Source organism: Ammodytes marinus (genome assembly GCF_949987685.1).
Source record: "Ammodytes marinus genome assembly, chromosome: 3".
NCBI lineage: Eukaryota > Metazoa > Chordata > Actinopteri > Uranoscopiformes > Ammodytidae > Ammodytes > Ammodytes marinus.
The window spans coordinates 9,436,097-9,456,852 of NC_137232.1; the positions used below are offsets into that span (position 1 = coordinate 9,436,097).

At 40.0% G+C, this 20,756-nt stretch overlaps 1 protein-coding gene across 1 annotated transcript; it reads left to right on the forward strand.

Moving 5' to 3' along the window:
• Nucleotides 1-792: 792 nt before the first annotated feature.
• pou2af1 (POU class 2 homeobox associating factor 1) lies at nucleotides 793-18,585 on the forward strand (the record flags this gene model as incomplete). Its single annotated transcript, XM_080025205.1, has 5 exons — nucleotides 793-841; nucleotides 10,118-10,245; nucleotides 14,984-15,023; nucleotides 16,867-17,129; nucleotides 18,157-18,585. The coding sequence occupies exons 1-5, from the start codon at nucleotides 826-828 to the stop codon at nucleotides 18,583-18,585; spliced, it is 876 nt and encodes a 291-aa protein (XP_079881331.1). The 5' UTR covers nucleotides 793-825.
• Between the last annotated feature and the right edge of the window lie 2,171 nt (nucleotides 18,586-20,756).

Below are 20,756 nucleotides of genomic sequence, written 5' to 3' on the forward strand. Positions count from 1 at the left end.
GTTTCTGCATCTGAAGGAAAGATTCACTGATTGTGACATAAAGTGATTTTGACAACAATTGTTCTCCAGAATCGCTGACTCCACTTTTAAAGTAAAGTTACAAATTTATGTTTAAAGGTTCAGTAAGCGAAATGGTTCTTTTAGCTAACTTCCTGTCAGTTACGGTAGTTAGCAGTCCCCTCGCTCGTCCCTACGTCACCACATTAATGCACTGAGGTCTTCAAGCAGCGAGTTATCTATCATCATCTCAGATCCGTAAGTGTGATAAAACATGATGTGGGTGTCGGTTTGTAGCATCAAAACAGACACTGGGGAGGATTTTTACCTGCTCCGACATTGTCGACGCATAAACATTCACCCATCTGTCGCCGACTGATCTGTTGCCGATTACATGCAGAGTGGGTGACTAAGAGATCAGAGTTATAAAACGTGCACACTATAAGTGATCACTGTATGAAAATAGAACGATTTAACACGTATATTAACATAAATATATCGCTTACTTCACCTTTAAGTTTATGGATAGCAGGATAGCATAAATAAAATGATGCATAACTTGGTATTATGGGAAGAACTAAAGATCATCTTAGTGTGTGTATCATGGTGGCAGTACTGTTTTTTCTTTTAAAAAATGTTTTTACTCTTGTAGTTATGATTCAACTTATTAACTACTGAAACTAGATGCACAGGGGAGATTTGTGGTAAGAGAAGCTGTGACACCCCAGGGGGATTGTTGGCCATCTTCAGGCTGTTATAAAGCACGCCAGTCATCCCGCCACTTTGATTTCTACAGTTGAACTATAAGATATTAGTGGGATAAGCAGTATGCACTGGGAAAAATGTAAGTACAACACATTGTGTTTTCTTTTATGTATTTACAAAATATACAGTGATTGTAAAACCCTTAGGACAAGACAAATTGTTTGATTTGAATATTAAATTTGCTTCGATTTGAAGAAGTTGCTTAAAGAGCCTCAGCCGCAGAAAGTTTTTAAAATCTGAAACAAATACTGATTTGTTCAAATATTCAAATACAAATAACTTTATTTTTCCCGTGAAGGGACGACTGGCACATAAAGACAGAACAGAAATAGGGTTTTAGAATTGGTGACAGAAAAAAGGTTTCACCTTTTTGTACATTACATGTCTTCATATTATGTTCAAATATTGACGACGCATAATACTAATTTAAGATTTCAATAAATACTGAACATAAATGCTGTAGGCCAAAGGTTGTTGTTGAGAGAAAGCATTTGATTTTACTTATATAATTTGAATTTTCAACTGCTGTGTTGTAGCCAATTGTATTAAAATCTCGTAATTCATTTGACTAACCGGAAATGTTAACCACACGCTGATGAATGGATGTGCTCAGTCGACTTATAATGTACCGCTTGTTTAGAGTAATGACTTAGAAGTTCAATTCAGGATTCGAGGGATATTTGTAAAAAGAAAGAAATAATAGAATATGCAAACTTTTCCTGATGTGAACTGATGAGAGGATCAGTATTCAAGCTGTTGTGTCGTACACTTTTGGAAAGAGGAAGGTGGTCATTTGGAAGTTGGCTGCGTGTTGCTATTGGGCTGTAATCTTATTATGCAAAATGAGCAGGCCTACTGCACACAGCTGTGGGGCTTCCTCTTTTTCTGTCTGTATGTGTTCATGTGTGATTGTTTAAAAACAGAGAGAGAGAGAGAAAGAGAGACGACCGACAACAACATCTCCTGTTCATTTGACTTTAACTACAAAGATCCATATGAAGCCTTCATTTTACCTTTGCAATTAAGGCCATTTGTTTCCTGGTGTTTCCGTGTTTCGCATGGAGCTTACTGTCCCCTTTCTCATTAAGGGGACAATTTAAAATAGATATAAACAGATAGAAAGTGCTTAATTTAATGTTTTTATGTGCAGTTGTAACTTTCAATCTTTGGAAAATTCTTTCTTTTTTGAGGCAAATGTTAAGTCTAGTCGAGTCTACTATATCCTCGACTGAATCCTACTTAAAGGACAGAGACTACTATGTGTCAATAGGCAATTTCACATCTGAGCGGACACATATTGAATGCGGGGTCCCCCAAGGTTCCATTCTTGAGCCTCTTCTGTTTAACATCTACATGCTCCCACTAGCTCAGATTATGAATAAGAACAAATTATGCTACCATAATTATGCAGACGACACACAAATTTACATAACCATATCACCAGGAGACTACAGTCCGATACAAGCACTGAGTAAGTGCATTGAACAAATCAATGATTGGATGTGCCAAAATTTCCTTCAATTGAACAGTGACAAAACTGAAGTAATTGTCTTTGGTGCCAAAGATGAACAATTAAAAGTCAGCGCACAGCTTACATCTGTTATGCTAGAAACCACACACCAAGCCAGAAATCTTGATGTTGTCATAGACTCCGACTTGAATTTCAAGAAACACATTAAATCAATTAATAAGCATACTACCACCTTAAAAACATATCAAGAATTAAAGGACTTATGTCTCAGCAAGATTTAGAAAAACTTGTCCATGCATTTATCTTTACTAGACTTGACTACTGTAACAGTGTCCTTGCAGGCCTTCCAAAAAAATCTATCAAACAGCTTAAGCTAATTCAGAACGCTGCTGCTCGAGTCCTCACTAGGACCAAAAAAGTGGATCACATTACCCCAGTTCTGAGGTCTTTACACTGGCTTCCTGTCACTCAAAGAATTGATTTCAAAATACTGATGTTGGTTTATAAAGCACTAAATGGTTTAGCGCCAAAATACATTACTGATCTGCTGATACGTTATGAACCGTCCAGAGCCCTTAGGTCGTCTGGGACAGGTTTACTTACAGTCCCAAGAGTTAGGACTAAACGAGGAGAAGCAGCTTTTAGTTTTTATGCACCAAATATCTGGAACAAACTCCCAGAAAACTTGAGGTCTGCTGCAACCCTCAGTTCTTTTAAATTGAGTCTGAAGACTTTTCTGTTTCCATTTTAACCTGTACTTTTTATTTTGTTTGAATGTTTTACTTCTTTTCATTCGCTTTTAAATGTCTTCTAATGTGTTTTATATATTTTAATCTTGCCCCTGTAAAGCAATTTGAGTGGCCTTGTGTTTGAATTGTGCTATATAAATAAACTTTCCTTGCCTTGCCTTGCCTTGCCTATATAATAGTACATTGCAGTGCAGTATTGTAAACTGTATTATAGTTTAGCACAGTATAACTCACTCTTCACTTATCCCTGATCCAAAAGGGGACCTTAAACTTCCCTTTCGCAGGCCACACCGATCGACCATTCTTAGGCCAGTGTGATTATATAAGCTCTCCACCTAGTCCTGGGTCTTCCCTTAGGCTGCCTACTTGCTGGTTGTGCCTGGAACACCTCCCTAGCGAGGCGCCCAGGGGGCATCCTTACTAGAAGCCCGAACCACCTTGTTTGGCTCCTTTCTATGCAAAGTAGTATACTAGTATTAAGCAATTGGAAACTTTGAAAGGTGTTATACAAATAAAGATTATTATAGCATAGAACAGTACAGTACAGTAACTGAACTCAGTTGAAGGCACCATGGACTCTTTGTATGTAACTTACTGCTAATCCATGCAGAGTCCCTTGCCCTGATAAGCACCACACCCCTGTTTGCAGGTCCTTGTTTCCTTTGCCAGGAATCTGAACAAATCTTGTCATGGTGGGCTGTGTAAAAACTTTACTTCCTTGTCCTCCTAGTTCCACTCAAGATGGCACAGCTGTGTATGACAGTTATTTTGTATTTGATGACCTGAATTGTGGTGTGAAACCGTTGCAGCACACTGTACAATTCTTGAGAAACTGAGAAGGAATATGTTGTAGCCTAACAAATAGCATATTTACTGAACAGAGTTTGGGTAGATGTTTTGAAGTGGTTGGAGTCCTTTCCCCAAACAGCGATTGTGCAATCACAGCTCAGGAACTGTAACTAGCCTTTTCACCACCAGAAGGGGGGTCGGGTGGCGGGTCAGTTGTCCGTCAGTTGTGTTTCCAGACACTGTTAAGCTCCATGGACTTTTTATTACTGTTTGTCTGCAGAGAGCCAAATAGCCTGTCTGACCTATGGAGTCGAACCAGTGATCTGCAGATAGGGGTCTGGACTACGTATAGATACTGTCAGGACACCATTGACCTAACAACAGAGGTTAAGTAGAGGGCAGCAACAGCAGCAGTCTGGACAACAAATCAAATCAAATCAGTTTTATTTGTATAGCCCAAAATCACAAATACATTTGTCTCAGTGGGCTTTACATTTCAAACAGATGTCCATCCTCTGTCAATGCTAGTGATGGGACCAACAGTGCATAGATTATAGTCGTCACAGTAGCACGCTAGTGACTGGAAGGACATTCAGAGTAATAGAAGCTAAGGAGGGGGTGCTCTCTGCCCCAACAGTCATTGTGGTGAAAGTGTGCATAATGATTGAATGATTGTCTTTCACGTGTGCTCATCTACTGAAATGAAAAGAAAATACAATTTGATTAATTATTTTGTGGTGTGACCAATGAGTGTTGCTAATTCACAGAGTCGGGAAAACCTTGCCAGAGCTATCCTGTCATAAATACCAATGTTTGCGGTGAAAAATGCTTATGCACGTTTCAGCCAGGTTGATGCAAGGTGTGGAGCAGCCTTTATAAATGAGGCCCCAGGGCCCTGCGCAGTAGCAGGTAGGAGCTTGGGTGGAGCTTAGACCTGAGTCTTCTGTTTAAAAAACAATACCAACAAATCAAATCAGTTTTATTTGTATAGCCCAATATCACACATAGACATTTGCCTCAGTGGGCTTTACATTCCATACAGTATGACACCCTGCCCTAACACTCTTGCCACAAATGCCACTATGTAAAATTCAGGCAGAGAGAGGACGACTGTGTAGATAAACACACCACCGCATATTATAGTGGGGCAAAGTGATCATTCAGAGGGATTATTTTTGTGTGACTCCATCATTTATATTTTCCTTAAAATGTTGCATAGTCAGCCTTTAAGGATCAGTTTATAAGACCTTAACATTGCATAGGGTTAATTGATCATAAAGGGGGTGGTTAAGAAAAAAATGACTGGAGGCCTGCACTTGTTGCAGCATTTGAAACAGTTTTGCATTATTTCTTGCAAACACGCAATTTAATTTGTATGTAGCTTGACTGCACGCCACTGCAGGCTTACCATTGGTTCAACCGAGCACCAGCAATCACTTCCTCAATCAGGAGTGCACACTTTTCATCACATGAAGCTTGTGTGATGGCAATAAATTACACTTGATTTAAAAGCCACAGGATGTTGTCCAAGCCACCAAAAGAGAAATGTGCTGGATGAACATCCTATGTTAGTTCCTGTTGGCAGAGATTTTACCGGTGAACACACCAAACACTCAGGCACAATTAAATAATTCAGAATGGGACAGGCTTCTGCTCTCTATGGGAGTCTGTTTTCTGGATTTGGAGTTACAAGATAAGCATTTCATTTTTCCAAAATAAATAATGTACAGCTTTGCAACTCTGCCTCAGAAAAACTGGAATGCTAGAGGGCCTCATAATAAAACGCAGAGTGCTTGGTATTAGATCACTAAACGACTGAACTTGTGACCCTTCTTGCATAATTTTTCACTTACACAAGATTGATGTGAGTGTCACATAGGGAGAATAGCGTAATTTCTATTTCAACATTGACAGAGGCACCTACCATGAAATTGCTCACGCCTACTACTGACGTTGATGTCGTCAAGTGAAGTCTAAATTTAAATGTGCCCAAAACTTTTGTTTAAGACCAAGTAACTGTAAACCTAATGAAGACGTCCAAGTTGTCAAATTTGTAGCTGTTTAGTGCAAAGTAGATTATACACATATTATACACACACCCACATACACACACACACATATACAGTATATACAGTATCTCACAAAAGTGAGTACACCCCTAACATTTCTTCAAATATTTCATTATATCTTTCCATGCGACAACACTGAATAAATGACACTTTGATACAATGTCAAGTAGTCAGTGTACAGCTTGTATAACAGTGTAAATGTACTGTCCCCTCAAAATAACTCGACACACAGCCATTAATGTCTAAACTGCTGGCAACAAAAGTGAGTACACCCCTAAGAAAAAATGTCCAAATTGGGCCCAAAGTGTCAATATTTTGTTTTGCCATCATTATTTTCTAGCACTACCTTAACCCTCTTGGGCATGTAGTTCACTAGAGCTTCACAGGTTGCAACTGGAACCCTCTTCTACCCATTCATGACGACATCAAGGAGCTGGTGGATATTAGAGTCCTTGCGCTCCTCCATCTCCCGTTTTAGGATGCCCCAAAGATGCTCAACAGGGTTTAAGACTGGAGACATGCTTGGCCAGTCCATAACCTTTACCATCAGCTTCTTTAGCAAGCCAGTGGTCGTTCGGAGGGGTGTTTGGGGTCGTTATCATGTTGCAGTACTGCCCTGCGGCCCAGTTTATGAAGGGAGGGGATCATGCTCTGCTTCAGTATGTCACAGTACATGTTAGAATTCAATGAACTGCAAATCCCCAGTGCTGGCAGCACTCATGCAGCCCCAGACCATGACACTCCAACCACCATGCTTGACTCTAGGCAAGACACACTTGTCTTTGTACTCCTCACCTGGTTGCCGCTCCACACTCTTAACACCATCTGAACCAAATAAATGTATTTTGGTCTCATCAGACCACAGGACATGGTTGCAGTAATCCATGTCCGTAGTCTGTTTGTCTTCAGCAAACTTTTTGTGGGGTTTCTTGTGCATCATCTTTAGAATAGGCTTCCTTCTGGTATGACAGCCATGCAGACCAGTATGATGTAGAGTGCGGCGTATGGTCTGAGCACTGACAGGTTGACCCCCCACCCCTTCAAGCCCTTCAGCAATGCTGGCAGCACTCATACGTCTATTTTCCAAAGCCAACCTCTGTGTACGACGCTGACCATGTGCACTCAACCTTCGTAAACTGGGCCGCAGGGTGGTATTGCAACATGATAACGACCCCAAACACACCTCCAAGACGACCAGTGGCTTGCTAACAAAGCTGAGGGTAAAGGTTATGGCCTGGCCAAGCATGTCTCCAGGCCTAAACCCTATTGAGCATCTTTGGGGCATCCTCAAACAGAAGGTGGAGGAGCGTAAAGGTCTTTAATATCCACCAGCTCTGTGATGCTGTCATAAATGGGTGGAAGAGGGTTCCAGTTGCAACCTGCAAAGCTCTAGTGAACTCCATGCCCAAGAGGGTTAAGGCAGTGCTGGAAAATAATGGTGGCCACACAAAATATTTACACTTTGGGCCCAATTAGTACATTTTTTCTAAGTGGTGTACTCACTTTTGTTGCCAGCAGTTTAGACATTAATGGCTGTGTGTCGAGTTATTTTGAGGGGACAGTAAATTTACACTGTTATACAAGCTGTGCACTGACTACTTTACATTGTATCAAAGTGTCATTTATTCAGTGTTGTCCCATGGAAAGATATAAAGAAAAATGTGAAGAAATGTGAGGGGTTTACTAATTTTTGTGAGATACTGTATATATATATCAATATATATATATATATATATATATATATATATATATATATACACAGTATCTCAGTATATATATATATATATATATATATATATATATATATATATATATATATATATATATATATATATATATATATCTATATATATATATAGTGAAGATATTTATATATTATAAGAATATGAAGATATTTATAAGAATATGATCATGCTGATGAGGTCAATGACTCATACACTCATCACATATGACACGATTGGCGTTATAAGGCTAAAAATTAAACTGATAAATGAATGACCTGAAGCCTTTTGACTATTTGTGGGTAAATCCTCCTCCACTACTGCAGTACTGTAGGGGAAATCCCATTACATTTCAAGACTGTGTTGCCTTATGTTCAACTGATTTCAGTTATTTCAAAAGAGGCCCCCTCTGTCACATTTCTCCTCATGCTCATACTTGTAAAAGGAAAGCTAATTGGTTTTCACTATTTGGCATACTGAGAGACCCGTTGGCCTGAAGTCTCCGTCAGGACACTGAAACAAAAGGATGATCACTGAATTATTCAAATGACCTTTAAGACAATAAATGGTTCCATATACAGCAGTGGTTCTCAAAGTGCGGGCCCGCATTGAATTATGAATTATTAAAAAAAAAAAAGAAAAAAAAAACAGTAACAGTAAAAACAGTACAGGGGTCGAAACACTTAAATATCCCTCCTAATTGTTTGTATTCATTCCCCACTTATTAAACTTGCGAAGTTCGGCTGGAGGATGGATGCTAACATTATCTGGTTTCTAACTCTTTTGCCTAAAGTTTAGCTAACAAACTAACGTTAGCTAGCTGCTGATAGCCATGGAACTATCTGCCTAGTTGACTGCTGATAGCCCACCCTGTTTATTTCCAATGTACAGTGTCATAATAGTTAACACTGCTGCTGCATCATGAGTAGTGAGTCCTACAAAAAAACACTCCAAAAGGTGATACGTTTTCAATGTGTAGAAAGTTTTGAACAATAAAGTAGAAAAAATATTTGAATGCAATACAGAATGCCTCAGTGCCTTGATTTATATTCCATTAGATGTGTGTCAATGGGAGCGAGTTGTCTTTTCCTTAACATTTCCACCATAAATAAATACAGAAGACACAAATTACTGCATAAAAATTAACCAAAATGCACAAAATGAAGTGTTCGAACCTCAAATTTTTCTGGGGGGCAACCCCCAGACCCCCGCTTTTAATGTGTGTTCCCCAATGTTGAAATGAGACCTAGCCCTTCATTTATTACTTTAAATGTGTTAATTACACAGTATTGGATGCTGACCAATACATGTAAACTGTAAAGACGCAAAGACGCTGTCCATTGAAATTATTTCAGTTTTATAATTTTTTTTCCTTCGGCGGCCCTCGGTCCAATGTTGGGTTCCTAAATTGGCCCTCAGCTATCAAAAGTTTGAGAACCCCTGATATACAGTATAGTGACGAGCTTAACAAACATCAGCAAGTACATCAGGTGCCACCATGGACATTAAAGAGGACCTATGATGCTTTTTGACTTTTATGACCTATAAACGTTGTTATGATGATTCATAGTCATGCTTAACCATACTAAATTATCAAATAATGACTTACATGCATTTCGACGTATTCCCTGCTGACTGTCTGGGGTGTCTGTGCAGAGCACTAAACACTATTCTAGCCAGTCGAGAAGTCACGTCTTCAAAGCGGTCTACCCTTTCATAATTCGTGACGTCGCATAAAAATTTGTGACGTGACCACGCGGATGTTTCCATGTATGGTAATGCTGTCACTTCCCTGTTCGCGTCTGCCTCGCGCCCTTATAGGTCCATGCTCGCGCTTCCCGCCACTGAAAGTGTTGCGGAAGGAAGGTAACCAATCACAACGGAGTGGGGTTTGCAAGAGGGGGGGGGAGGGTAGCGAAGATGGCCGATGCACAGGCGGAGGGAGCGGAGATTGCCGAAGCACACACACTCAAGTGTTGACAGGAAGTGCTGGATCGCCAAAATAAGAGAAAGAGCTTCCCGAAAATCAACATAGTTTTTTGTGATGTGATTCGTGTCAGGTTGCTCTATAGCAGTGTAAAACAAGAAATTAAGACCAGAAAAGTAGTATAATAGGTCCTCTTTAAACTGCAACCAACCGCATATCACTGAGATCACACATTTGAGCACGCAAAAAATAGTGCATTTAATAAAAAGTAGATGTTATTCAGAGTGAGTCATCTTTGCATCTTGTGTTGTAATGGCACACTGAATATAAAGTAAATCAATATAATGGGTTCCAATAAACATGCTTCCATACTATTTAGTATGCCAGAAAAAGATATAGGATGTCCCAATACAGGCATCTCAAATGCAGTATGCCATAAAATACTAGGAAACTAATACATCCAATTCCATTTTTTTTACAGTATGCAAACCCGCATGTAGTAAAAAATAAAAAGTATGTGATCTGGAACACAGGGTGTTTTATCCATCCATCCATCCCTCTCTCTCTCTCTCTCTCTCTCTCTCTCTCTCTCTCTCTCTCACACACACTCTATCACTCTTTCTCTCTAGCACCACCATCGGCCCAGGCCCGGACCAGACCGTACCAGGGGGTCAGAGTCAGAGACCCGGTCAAAGAGCTGCTGAGGAGGAAGAGAAGTCTGGAGCCAGCCACTACCAAGACAGCGCCCTCCGCTGTGGTGAGGGCGCCATGACACACTTCATATTAACTGTTTAATGATGAACTTCAAATGTGCTTTCACTCACATTGTTTGCATAACAAAACAAGGTTTCCCGGCTTCCTTGCACCTATATTTAATTGTATTTTATTAGTCATTAAGCGAATAGTGAGCCCAGGATTGTTTTATGTTGCAGCGGCTACAGTACGGAGCAATTATTGCTCATGGGGTGTGTGCTATCCTGCCAATTAAACATTTTAAACCTGTGTTTTATGAAATTTTCTTTTTACATACCATACAGAAAATATACATAGCCTACATAATATTGTCTGAAAAAACAAAACCACGAAACTAAGCATTTCTACCCTATGCTTGAGGGGGGGGGGGGTGGGGGGGGGAGGGGAGGCGGGGGGTTGTGCTTTAATCAGTTTCCATGAGGAACAAACAGTAAGATAATTTTCTGAGTTTCTTCTTAAATGTTCTGTCATGTCTTAATGACATGTTCCACTTCCGTTAATAGAGCAGTAAGGATTTATCCCCCATTAGTCTCTAGGCGGACATTCTTCACTCATCACAACTGTCACACAGTCAATGATCCATATGCTTCTTCTGCAGGGGCCCACTTGTAGAGATCAAAAGAAAAATGCACACATATTAAACCCCCCACAGCCACGGCAGACCAAGTTGGTTATTTTCCTAACTGGAACTTAACCAACAAATTACATACATAGGCATTTTTTCAAGCGCTGAAAGAAGAAAATGCCCCTGGGTCGCCGTCAGTATATACTGTATGTGAGCAAAGTCGGGACGCAGGGCCATTCCCAGAGCCAAAAAAGGGGGATTTTGTCCTTATATAATCCAGGTGTTTTTCCATGACAGTTACAGCCATTCCCTGCATGGCTGCAGGGCTGGGCACACAGCCCTTTATGCAAAATTAACTTGTAGCCCTTGCCAAAAGAGTCCTCCCACTTGCTATTTATTACGCCTGCCAGCCAGGGAGAAAAAGATAGACGCAGCACGTGCACCACACACATGGCACTAAGTGAAGTCGTATATTATCTATCCGCAAAAATGCAATTGACGATACTCTTTCTTTGGAACGTGAAACTCGCTTTTTTGACAAGTTAAATTGGAAATCATCCAAGGGGCTCTTTAAGCTCCCCCTTGGATTAATTTCTCTTGTGTACTTTTGACCTTAAATGTACCCCGGGTTTTAAAATAAATCTTCTAAATTGTCTTAAATCATTCTTTCACTGTGTTCACATTCCTCTCGCAATATTAAAAGGGCTAGTCTGAGTCTTTTGGGTAGATTGAGACGATAACATGAATACACACACCAGCATGGTATTCATTTTTCTTATTTTAAAGTTTAGATTTTTCATGCTAGAAGTATTTCTTGCCGGGGCATGGTGAGTTTCTGCGGGTTGCCTGGTGTTAGGAACTGGCTCTGGGAAAGACACAATGCCAGCATGTAGCCCCTGTAAAAACAGTAGCAGCTTGCTGTTTGTACACTTCAGGTTTCGCTCGGATCGAACAAACAACATAATGGTCTAACAAGTTAATTAGCGATCTTCAGAGTGAGCTTGGCTGGCAGGCATGGTTTTCCTTACCTTTGGATAGAGCCAAGACACATGTGGATAAACCACAGACCTGACTGTTGACAGTTTCTAGTGCAACTACTTTCTATTGAAGAACATAGTCCCTATGAAAAACTGTTAACATACCATTCTAAAATTTGAGATCTTTGTATTTGACATCACCTTATTAAGGTGCAAAAGATACATACAAAGATACATTATGTTGTATATAATGAATATTATATGTTATTCATAAACATTTAGGAAAGAAAACATGCAAGAATCAAATCTCCCACACCAACACTCAAAGTTTATTTGCATATTGTGTTCTACACAATTCACAGTAAATGTGACAAAAAGCAGACGCAGAGATCTTTCAAGGGCAAAAAATGTATCTGCGCGCGCTCGCATCTTCGGTCTCTCTGCCCAGTGTGCCCACCTAAAATTTCTACAGGCCCACCCTAATCTAACTGTCTAGAACCGGGCCTGCCTGTCAGAACGTATCGTACCACAACTGGTATTATGTTTGTTGTTATTTAAAGCGAGACACTGCAGGTAAATAGGGTAAAAGTCTAGATGTTAGATAAAGCCAGAGTTAAAGATCTTTATTTCATTTTCACAATATATCATAGTGTTGCCTTCTTAGCCAGGTCATTATTCTCTATCTCTATCTCAATTCATTTTACCTGGTTAAATAAAGGATATTGATATTGATTAACAACATACAAGAGTCAAACACTTTTTACAGAACACATTTTGCATACAGCCTTTTTCCATTTGTTATATCAAAATATAATATTAACATGTCTTAAACATGCACTTTCAGCATGTTTATAAGAAGTGTTTATCATAAATCATACATATGAACAAATCCTTCTGTAATTACCTTCATAATAGTGCTAGGAATGATCAGGAAAGGTAAGTTGATTTAGGTGCTTTAGAAGTTGAGATTTCTGGTTCAACATTTTGAACAAAAAAGGTTGAGATAATAGCCTCTAGAGATGGTTATATAGGAGAAACATACAGACGCAAACAGACATCCAAAACATTGACCAGTGCTTGAAACACTACGTTTCTAGCCTGCCGTGTCTGACCTTAAAGTGAACCTAAGGTCAGTCCAGGACCAAATAACTCGCTGTACTTTGTTTCAAGTAGGTGCTTTATATTTCGAGGAACAACCTCTGAACATGTTCGAAGCTGCAACATGTTGTTTTTAGCCCCAGTACTCTTTAACGCTTCAAGCTGGTTAATGTGACTTCTTGATTTATTCTATTATTTCTGGTCCACCAAGTCACATGGCCCTCAGCACTCATAAGTAAAAGTGACATTGGAGAGGATTTGAAATGTGTGTTTTTCTGTACTCTGAGCGCTGTAACTCTCCACATGCTGTCAATGCTGTTACAGTAAGTGGCTCGTCAGTGCATGCAGTGGTTCAGGCATCTGACAGCACATGCCCCCACTGCCTCTAAACATGCCCTGCTGGCTTACTGCAGCATTCAGTCTTTCTATCTGTCAGTGCTGTCAGTGCTGCTCCTGCAATTGCTCAATCCGACCCCCTCAATCCCAATGTTGTTTTCACTATAGATTGTGTACTGCTTATTTAACCCAGAGAAAAATGTTGTCCCTTTACCATTTTTTTGCAAACCAGATATGTGTTGAAAGTGTGTTGCGGTCACTGGAATCATCCATCAGAAAACCTACACCTCACTTAGTCAAATCAACTTTGTATCTTTCTGTGTTACAGTGGTTGATGCTTGCAGTGTACAGTTACACAAAGGGGAATTTTGTGATAAAAACACAGTCATTTTGGATTATTCCCCACTTAATCTGAAGCCTCATTTTCTTTTGTTACTAAATTACATTTGTACTGTACATATGGGCAGTTGAGTATTGTATAAGGATACACTTGAAAAGTGTGAACCTATCCTTTAAATGTGCACTTTGGGTGTGTCAGAGATATGACACATTTCCGAGGTATATTCTCATAACTTTGCTCGCAGGAAAATTGGAACCCTGGAACACTGTTTGAAGTTAATAAGTAGTAAGTTAATGGTTCACCATTGCTATTTAAAGCAGGAGAGCCCACAGTTTTGTTTACACTATAGTTTTCAATTTGGTTACAGGTGTCCAAAAGTAATTTTGTTTTGATTTCTGATGATATAATTATTTCATTTAACTTTTATTTATCCTCGAGAGACCAATTGAGGGGTGACCCTCATTTACAATGATCAAAGCAAATTCAAAGGAAAAACAACAATACATAAACAATATTCAATGCAAAAACATCAAATACACAACAACAGGTGAAGAGAAAAAAAACAATTGAAACATTTACATAGTGGTGAAGAGTGGCAGCAATTAAAATTAAATGGGTGAAACTTACATATTTAATACCAAGAAAATAGAAAAAATAGAGAAAATAGTTTTAGTAAACTAACTGCAGGCTCTGAATATGTAAAGAAAATCCCCCTTTTCTGAAACTGGATGGTTGACCTTTAAGAGTTTTAGAAAGTTGAATCTGTGTTTGACCACAACCTGGCATGTTTGTCTTTGGACATTCTGAGAATTGTTATTAATCTTCCTAATCTACTTCTATCTGTGTGGGTGTGTCTTTTGGACAACCTCAGCCTGAGTAAATCAAGTGTGTCAGTTGTGCCTTCAGGGAACAAAATATCCACTTCTGCTGCAGCTTGGAGGTTCCTGGGAAAAATTGCGGATAATGGGAGACAGCCATTGTTTTCTGTCCTGTTAAAATGCAACGTCTAAACGTGTAGATTACAGATATGAAATCAAGAATGTCCTTTATCCACTGAGAAACATACATTTAGTTTAGCTTAGTTCGAATTTTTGCAAACAAGTAGATATCAAATTCATATGTCATTGTGCTGAAAATCGCACACACTTCAGCTTTAGTTACAACTTAAAACAAATCTGAGATTCTATTACACACACACACACACACACACACACACACACACACACACACACACACACACACACACACACACACACACACACCTGTCGCTCACACCTGGACCTGATCGGTAAAAGTGTAAATACAGTATATTTATACATCAATATTACAGTCCAGCAGCAAACTGTGATCATGGTTCTACTACAAATTATTGACACGCTCAACTAACTTTTTTTTAATTGCTGTGATCTGTTGTGTCCTGTTCTAGGATGTAGCCGCGCACAACAACCAGACATCATACGCACAAGGTACATGTTTGTTCCCAGCAACTGCACATGAGTTTCCAAAACAAATCAATAAAGCATGGGTCTCTAAGAGAAATAGATAAATCAAGAATGCAAGGCACTCCACTTTAGCCTCCAAACACACACGCACATGCACCACTTTGAACTCACACAGACACTACTTTGTCTGACTCACTCACACACACACACACACACACACACACACACACACACACACACACACACACACACACACACACACATACACACACACGTCTGAGTGTGCAAAAGTTCATTTATTTCAGTAATTCATATTTAAAGGTGAAAATAATATCTTATACAGGCTCATTACATGCAAAGTGAGATTTGTGAAGCCTTTATTTGTTATAATTGTGATTATTATGGCTTACAGTTTATAAAAACCCCAAATTCAAAATTTCAGAAAATTAGAATATAACATATGATCAATAAAAAAAGGTTTTTAAATACAGAAATGTCGGCCCTCTAGAAAGTATAATCATGTATTAACTAAGTACTTGGTTGAGGCAGGAGGGGCCCACCCTTTTGCATGAATTCTTGCCTCAATGCGGTGTGGCATGGATGCTATCAGCCTGTGGCACTGCTGAGGTGTTATGGAAGCCCAGGTGGCTTATATAGTGGCCTTCAGCTCCTCTGTATTGTTGGGTCTGGTGTGTATCATCTTCCTCTTGACAATAGTCCATAGTTTCTCTATGGAGTTCAGGTCAGGAGAGTTGTCTGGCCATTCATCCACAGTAATACCATGGTCAGTCAACTAGTTACCAGTGGTTTATGGTACTGTGGGCAGGTGCCAAGTCTAGCTGGAAATTGTCATCTCCATAAAGCTTGTCAACAGACATAAGCATGAAGTGCTCTAAAATCTTCTGGTAGATGGCTGTTGTGACTTTGGATTTGATAACACAGTGGACTAACAGCAGCAGATGACATGATACCTCAAATCATCACTGATCCAAATGAAATGTTGCATTTCATTTTGAAATCAAGGTCCCACAGTCTAGAGGAAGAGTGGAGGGGCACAAAATCCAAGGGGCTTGAAGACCACTGTCAAGTTTCAACAGTCAGTGATGATTTGAGGCACCATGTAATCTGATGGTGTTGGTCCACTGTGTTATCAAGTCCAAAGTCACCACAGCTGTCTACCAGGAGATTTTAGAGCACTTCATGCTCCTGTCTTTTGACAAGCTTTATGGAGATGCTGAATTACTTTTTCCAGCAAGACTTGACACCTGTCCACAGTGCCAAAACCACAAGTAACTGGTTGACTGTACTACTATGTTTATTGGCCAGACAACTCTCCTGACCTGAACTCAATAGAGAAACTATTGGCTATTGTCAAGAGGAAGATGAGACACACCAGACCCAACAATACAGAGGAGCTGAAGGCCACTATCAAAGCAACCTGGGCTTCCATAACACCTCAGCAGTGCCACTGGCTGATAGCATCCATGCCACGCCGCATTTAGGCAATCATTTGTGCAAAAGGGGCCCAAACCAAGTACTTAGTACATATGCATGATTATACTTTCTAGAGGGCCGACATTTCTGTATTTAAAATCCTTTTTTTATTGATTTTATGTAATATTCTAATTTTCTGAGATTTTGAATTTGGGGTTTTCATAAGCTGTAAACCATAATAATCACAAGTATAACAAATAAAGGCTTGAAATATCTCACTTTGAATGTAATGAGTTTATATAATATATTAGTTTCACCATTTAGGTTGAATTACTGAAATAAATGAACTTTTGCACAATATTCAAATTTTTCGAGTTTCACCTGTATGTCTCTCTGCCAAGACCCACGCTCACACTCCTCTTTGAAAATACAGGCACCTTTTGCTCTGATGTTGAGCCGTCGTCGCCTGCGGTAAGCAATGGAGCGCTGCAGTGTGCAGGATGGAGAGCTCTGCCTACCGCCACCAGCACTGTGACCCACTGGTCCACATCAGAATACACCCAGCAGGACCGCTCAGCTCAGTGTCTGGCCTACTCAGCCACGCCCACACTCACTACCGATGTGTACATGCAGACCCTGTGTCCCAGCTACACCATGCTGACCTACACGCACACACCGCTGCTCACTAACTTTGGGGTGAGTAGGAAACTGTCCCTGCATTCCAAATTGCATACTCATTCTTTTTCCTATTCTACACACTACAGCTGATTATAAACATAATCTAGTTAGCATGCAGTAACTTGCGTCTTGCTTACATATCCGGGGCATCGCTGGTTGTTTTCACTTGGAGGCTTTGTCGATGTGACGTCACTTCCGGAGTGCACTGGACTGCGGGTCAGAATCGCCCAAATAGCATGCTGATTTCAGCACTTAAAAAATCTCGACCGGATGTTGTAGGTATCAGGGTATTTTTAAGCATGCTAAATCTGACCACAATTATTGGGACATCCTACATCGTTTTCTGCCATATTAAACAACAGGGAAGTATGGGGATTGGAACTCAGGGTGTGGTGGAAATTAATCTAAGATCAGAGGTCAGCTCAGGTTTGAAAGATATTTCAGGAGACTGGGAAGACTTATGCAGCAATATCTTTTGAAGCTTGGTCGTGGAGAACGGGAAAGCAGCACAAGTGAATTTGCCATTCAGTTCTGTATTGGGACAAGGACAGTAGTCCAACTAAATGTCTGTGTAAAAACTAAACTTATCATGTAAATGTGTCTTCTAACTGGCGTCAAAACTGTTCTATTGTCTGAAAGATGGATAGACACATAAGATAGGCAATGCGGGGGCGCCCTTAGCTCAGTTGGTAGGGCGTCCCCACACGGGCCGGGACCAGCAGCAGACCCGGGTTCGATTCCCGTCCGCGGTTGTTCTCTGCATGTCACTCCCCTCTCTGCCCCATTTCACCTCTGCCTCTTATACACTATCAATAAAGCATGAAAAATACCAAAAAATATATTAAAAAAAAAGAAAAAAAAGATAGGCAATGCGTTCCACGGAAAGGGCTAAAACAAACATTCTGCATGTGTTGTATCTGGGAAGTGTATTCCTGAGGACATGCTGAAAGACAATAAAAGAAGAAATTAGACAACACACACATCTGATAGAGAGTTCTCTTTGTATATTCAATGTAATTTGAGTGTTATTTGTGTGTTGTTTCAGACCATACCAGTGGCCCAAGCATCAGCTTCTACTCTTCCGATGGAGCTCCCAGAGTCGGCACTGACCTACCTCCCCTGGGCCCAGCCCCTCACCACTATATCCACCATGCCCGGCACGGGGGTCCAGTTTGCCCCCGGCTCTGCGGCCCTGCCCGGGTCCCCTCTGGCAGTGCACATGCCCCTGTCCATGTCTCTGACCCGCATCATCCCTCAGAGCGCAGAGCCTCAACCGCTTGCACTGGAGCTGCAGCAGCGTTCAGAGCAGCAGCTTGTGGAGCCCCAACCACAAGAGCATTCCCTGGATGAAGAAGATCCAGAGATAGAGCATGAATCACACAGCCTCCTGGATACACTTCTGGAGGAACGACAGGACGATGTAGACGGTGACAAAGACTTGTACAGCAGCTCCATCTTCATCGAAAATGTCTGAAAGTACGAGTGTTCCTCTGTCAGTATGAGCAGTATTATTTGGGGTTGTTTCTCAGGTGCCAAAATTAAAAGATAATTTAGGTTAATTGAAAGCTGGGTTTAAATTTGGTAGCTTAATTTATGAAAATCACTGTACTCGTCCAAATAATACCTGGGATTGATGCTGGATTCCTCGCCAAACCCCAGGCATGTAATCACTCACACATTTGTCTAATATGTACTACTAAAGCACAATGAAAACTGAATTTTGGGACCGGGTCTTGTGTTGAAACCCGTTGTAAACATCTCATCTTGATGCCTCTAATATTTTAATTGATATTAGCTGGAACATTGGAGCATTACCCATTGATTTAAAATACTACATTTTTACTCAAACTGTTGATGAATTGTTAACGATACATTATAATGTAGTTGAAAGCCAATGCAAAGACATGTTCTAAGAGTATGTTAATGTTCTCTATTTGGCCAATACAACATCTCCAATGAAGGCATATTTTATACAATGACATGTTACATTTATTTTTTTAACATTGTCATTCATGTATTGGACAATACACTGTGATCACTTAAGATGAGAAAGATACACTATAGTGTGTTTTAAACCATTTATTAAAAGTTATACTGCTTATAGAGTGAATGCTAAATAGGGGCGGTTGAAGTAAATTGTAACCAAATAGCATATTTTTAGCAATGATGCCAAGATCTCCACAGTTCATTTAGTTAGTCATTTGTTATTTAAACAAATAAGAGTGATGGTGAAAAGTACAAAAGAGAAGACCATAGTTGTAATACAACTTAATTAATTTAGTTGTTATTGCTAACACCTGTTACTGTTTGCAATGACTAAATACTGGTGTAGTGAAGGGAAAAAACACATTCTCTCTTTTTTTGTGGATTACGTTATTTGTAGTTGTTGTTTAAGAGTGTGTAAGATATGAATGCTTTTCATGACCTCTATTTGAATCATATTCATGCTTTCAGCTGTTTCTTTTAGGAAACGAAAAAAAGGAAATAGAAGACTGTACAGTTACAGTACAAGTTCTGTCAAGGACAATCGCATTTTTTCGGAGACACGGTTACCATTAATTGCAATCCATCTCCTCGTAGCCTCAAGGTGTTGGCATGGGGAATAATCATGTGCCCTTCACTGCTGTTTTATATTTAAATAGCTATTTAACTTGTATCCAACCAGAACATGAGATGCGTGTGGGAGCAAGTTGATCAAAGAGGAACACCCATTAAATAGTTAGGTACTGACTGTGTCACTATCTGATATACTGTCAAGCCATGGTGTTTTAACATAGAAAGATTGAGTTGTAATAGCTGACAAAAATAATGGGTTTAAAAAAGACCATGGATTTAGGAGCACTATTTGAGTCCTGCCAGAATTGATTTAAAAGTATGTCAGAGTCACAAACTGTACTATTCTGTAAAGCACCAAAACAATACAGAGAGTTCAGCTGTCAATATGGTGTCAACTGAGGCCAGTGAGCACATGTCAAGTCTTTTAACTGACTTTAAACTGAAATCGTCAGGCAAGATCATCCCTTTGCCATATCTTCCCTTTCTCCCAAATAAAAGTGTGCAAACAAGAGTGACATGCAGTACATTACATTTCCATAAGAAGTGTAAAGCTACGTGGCATGTAAACAGAGCAGTGCATTGTGGATATAGCAGGAATGTTTGTTGAAAAGGGGAGAATGCATCATGAATAAATGAATACAGAAACAGTAAAAAAGTTTGCATGCCGTTGTTCATTATGTCTTCTTGGCATTGAACTTCCAATGTTTCGGTTGCAGTTATATCTCTCTATGCCATATGGAGCCGCACACGTTGCAAAACCTACCTGCAGCTTTCAATTTGAGGAAGTGTTTTCGTCTAAATGAATCTTTTCTGAGGTCATAGTTCCAACAGTGATATGCAAGGTTATTTAGAGTGTCTGAAATCCCAGGGCTTTTAGATGTTGTTTGGTGCACTGAACCGTCTGCCACTGTGCTGACCCCAGTGCTCTTGCTCACTCTAGGCATTGAACTCCTCTTGCATCTATCCGGGGATTTCCCCCAAGGGAAACTGACATCGTGAGAGGGAAGCTGCTGCAACTCACCTGTCAAATACCACACCTGGAAGGACCTGTGGGATCGTATTGCGTTGGGGAGAAAAAAAGAAAAAGAA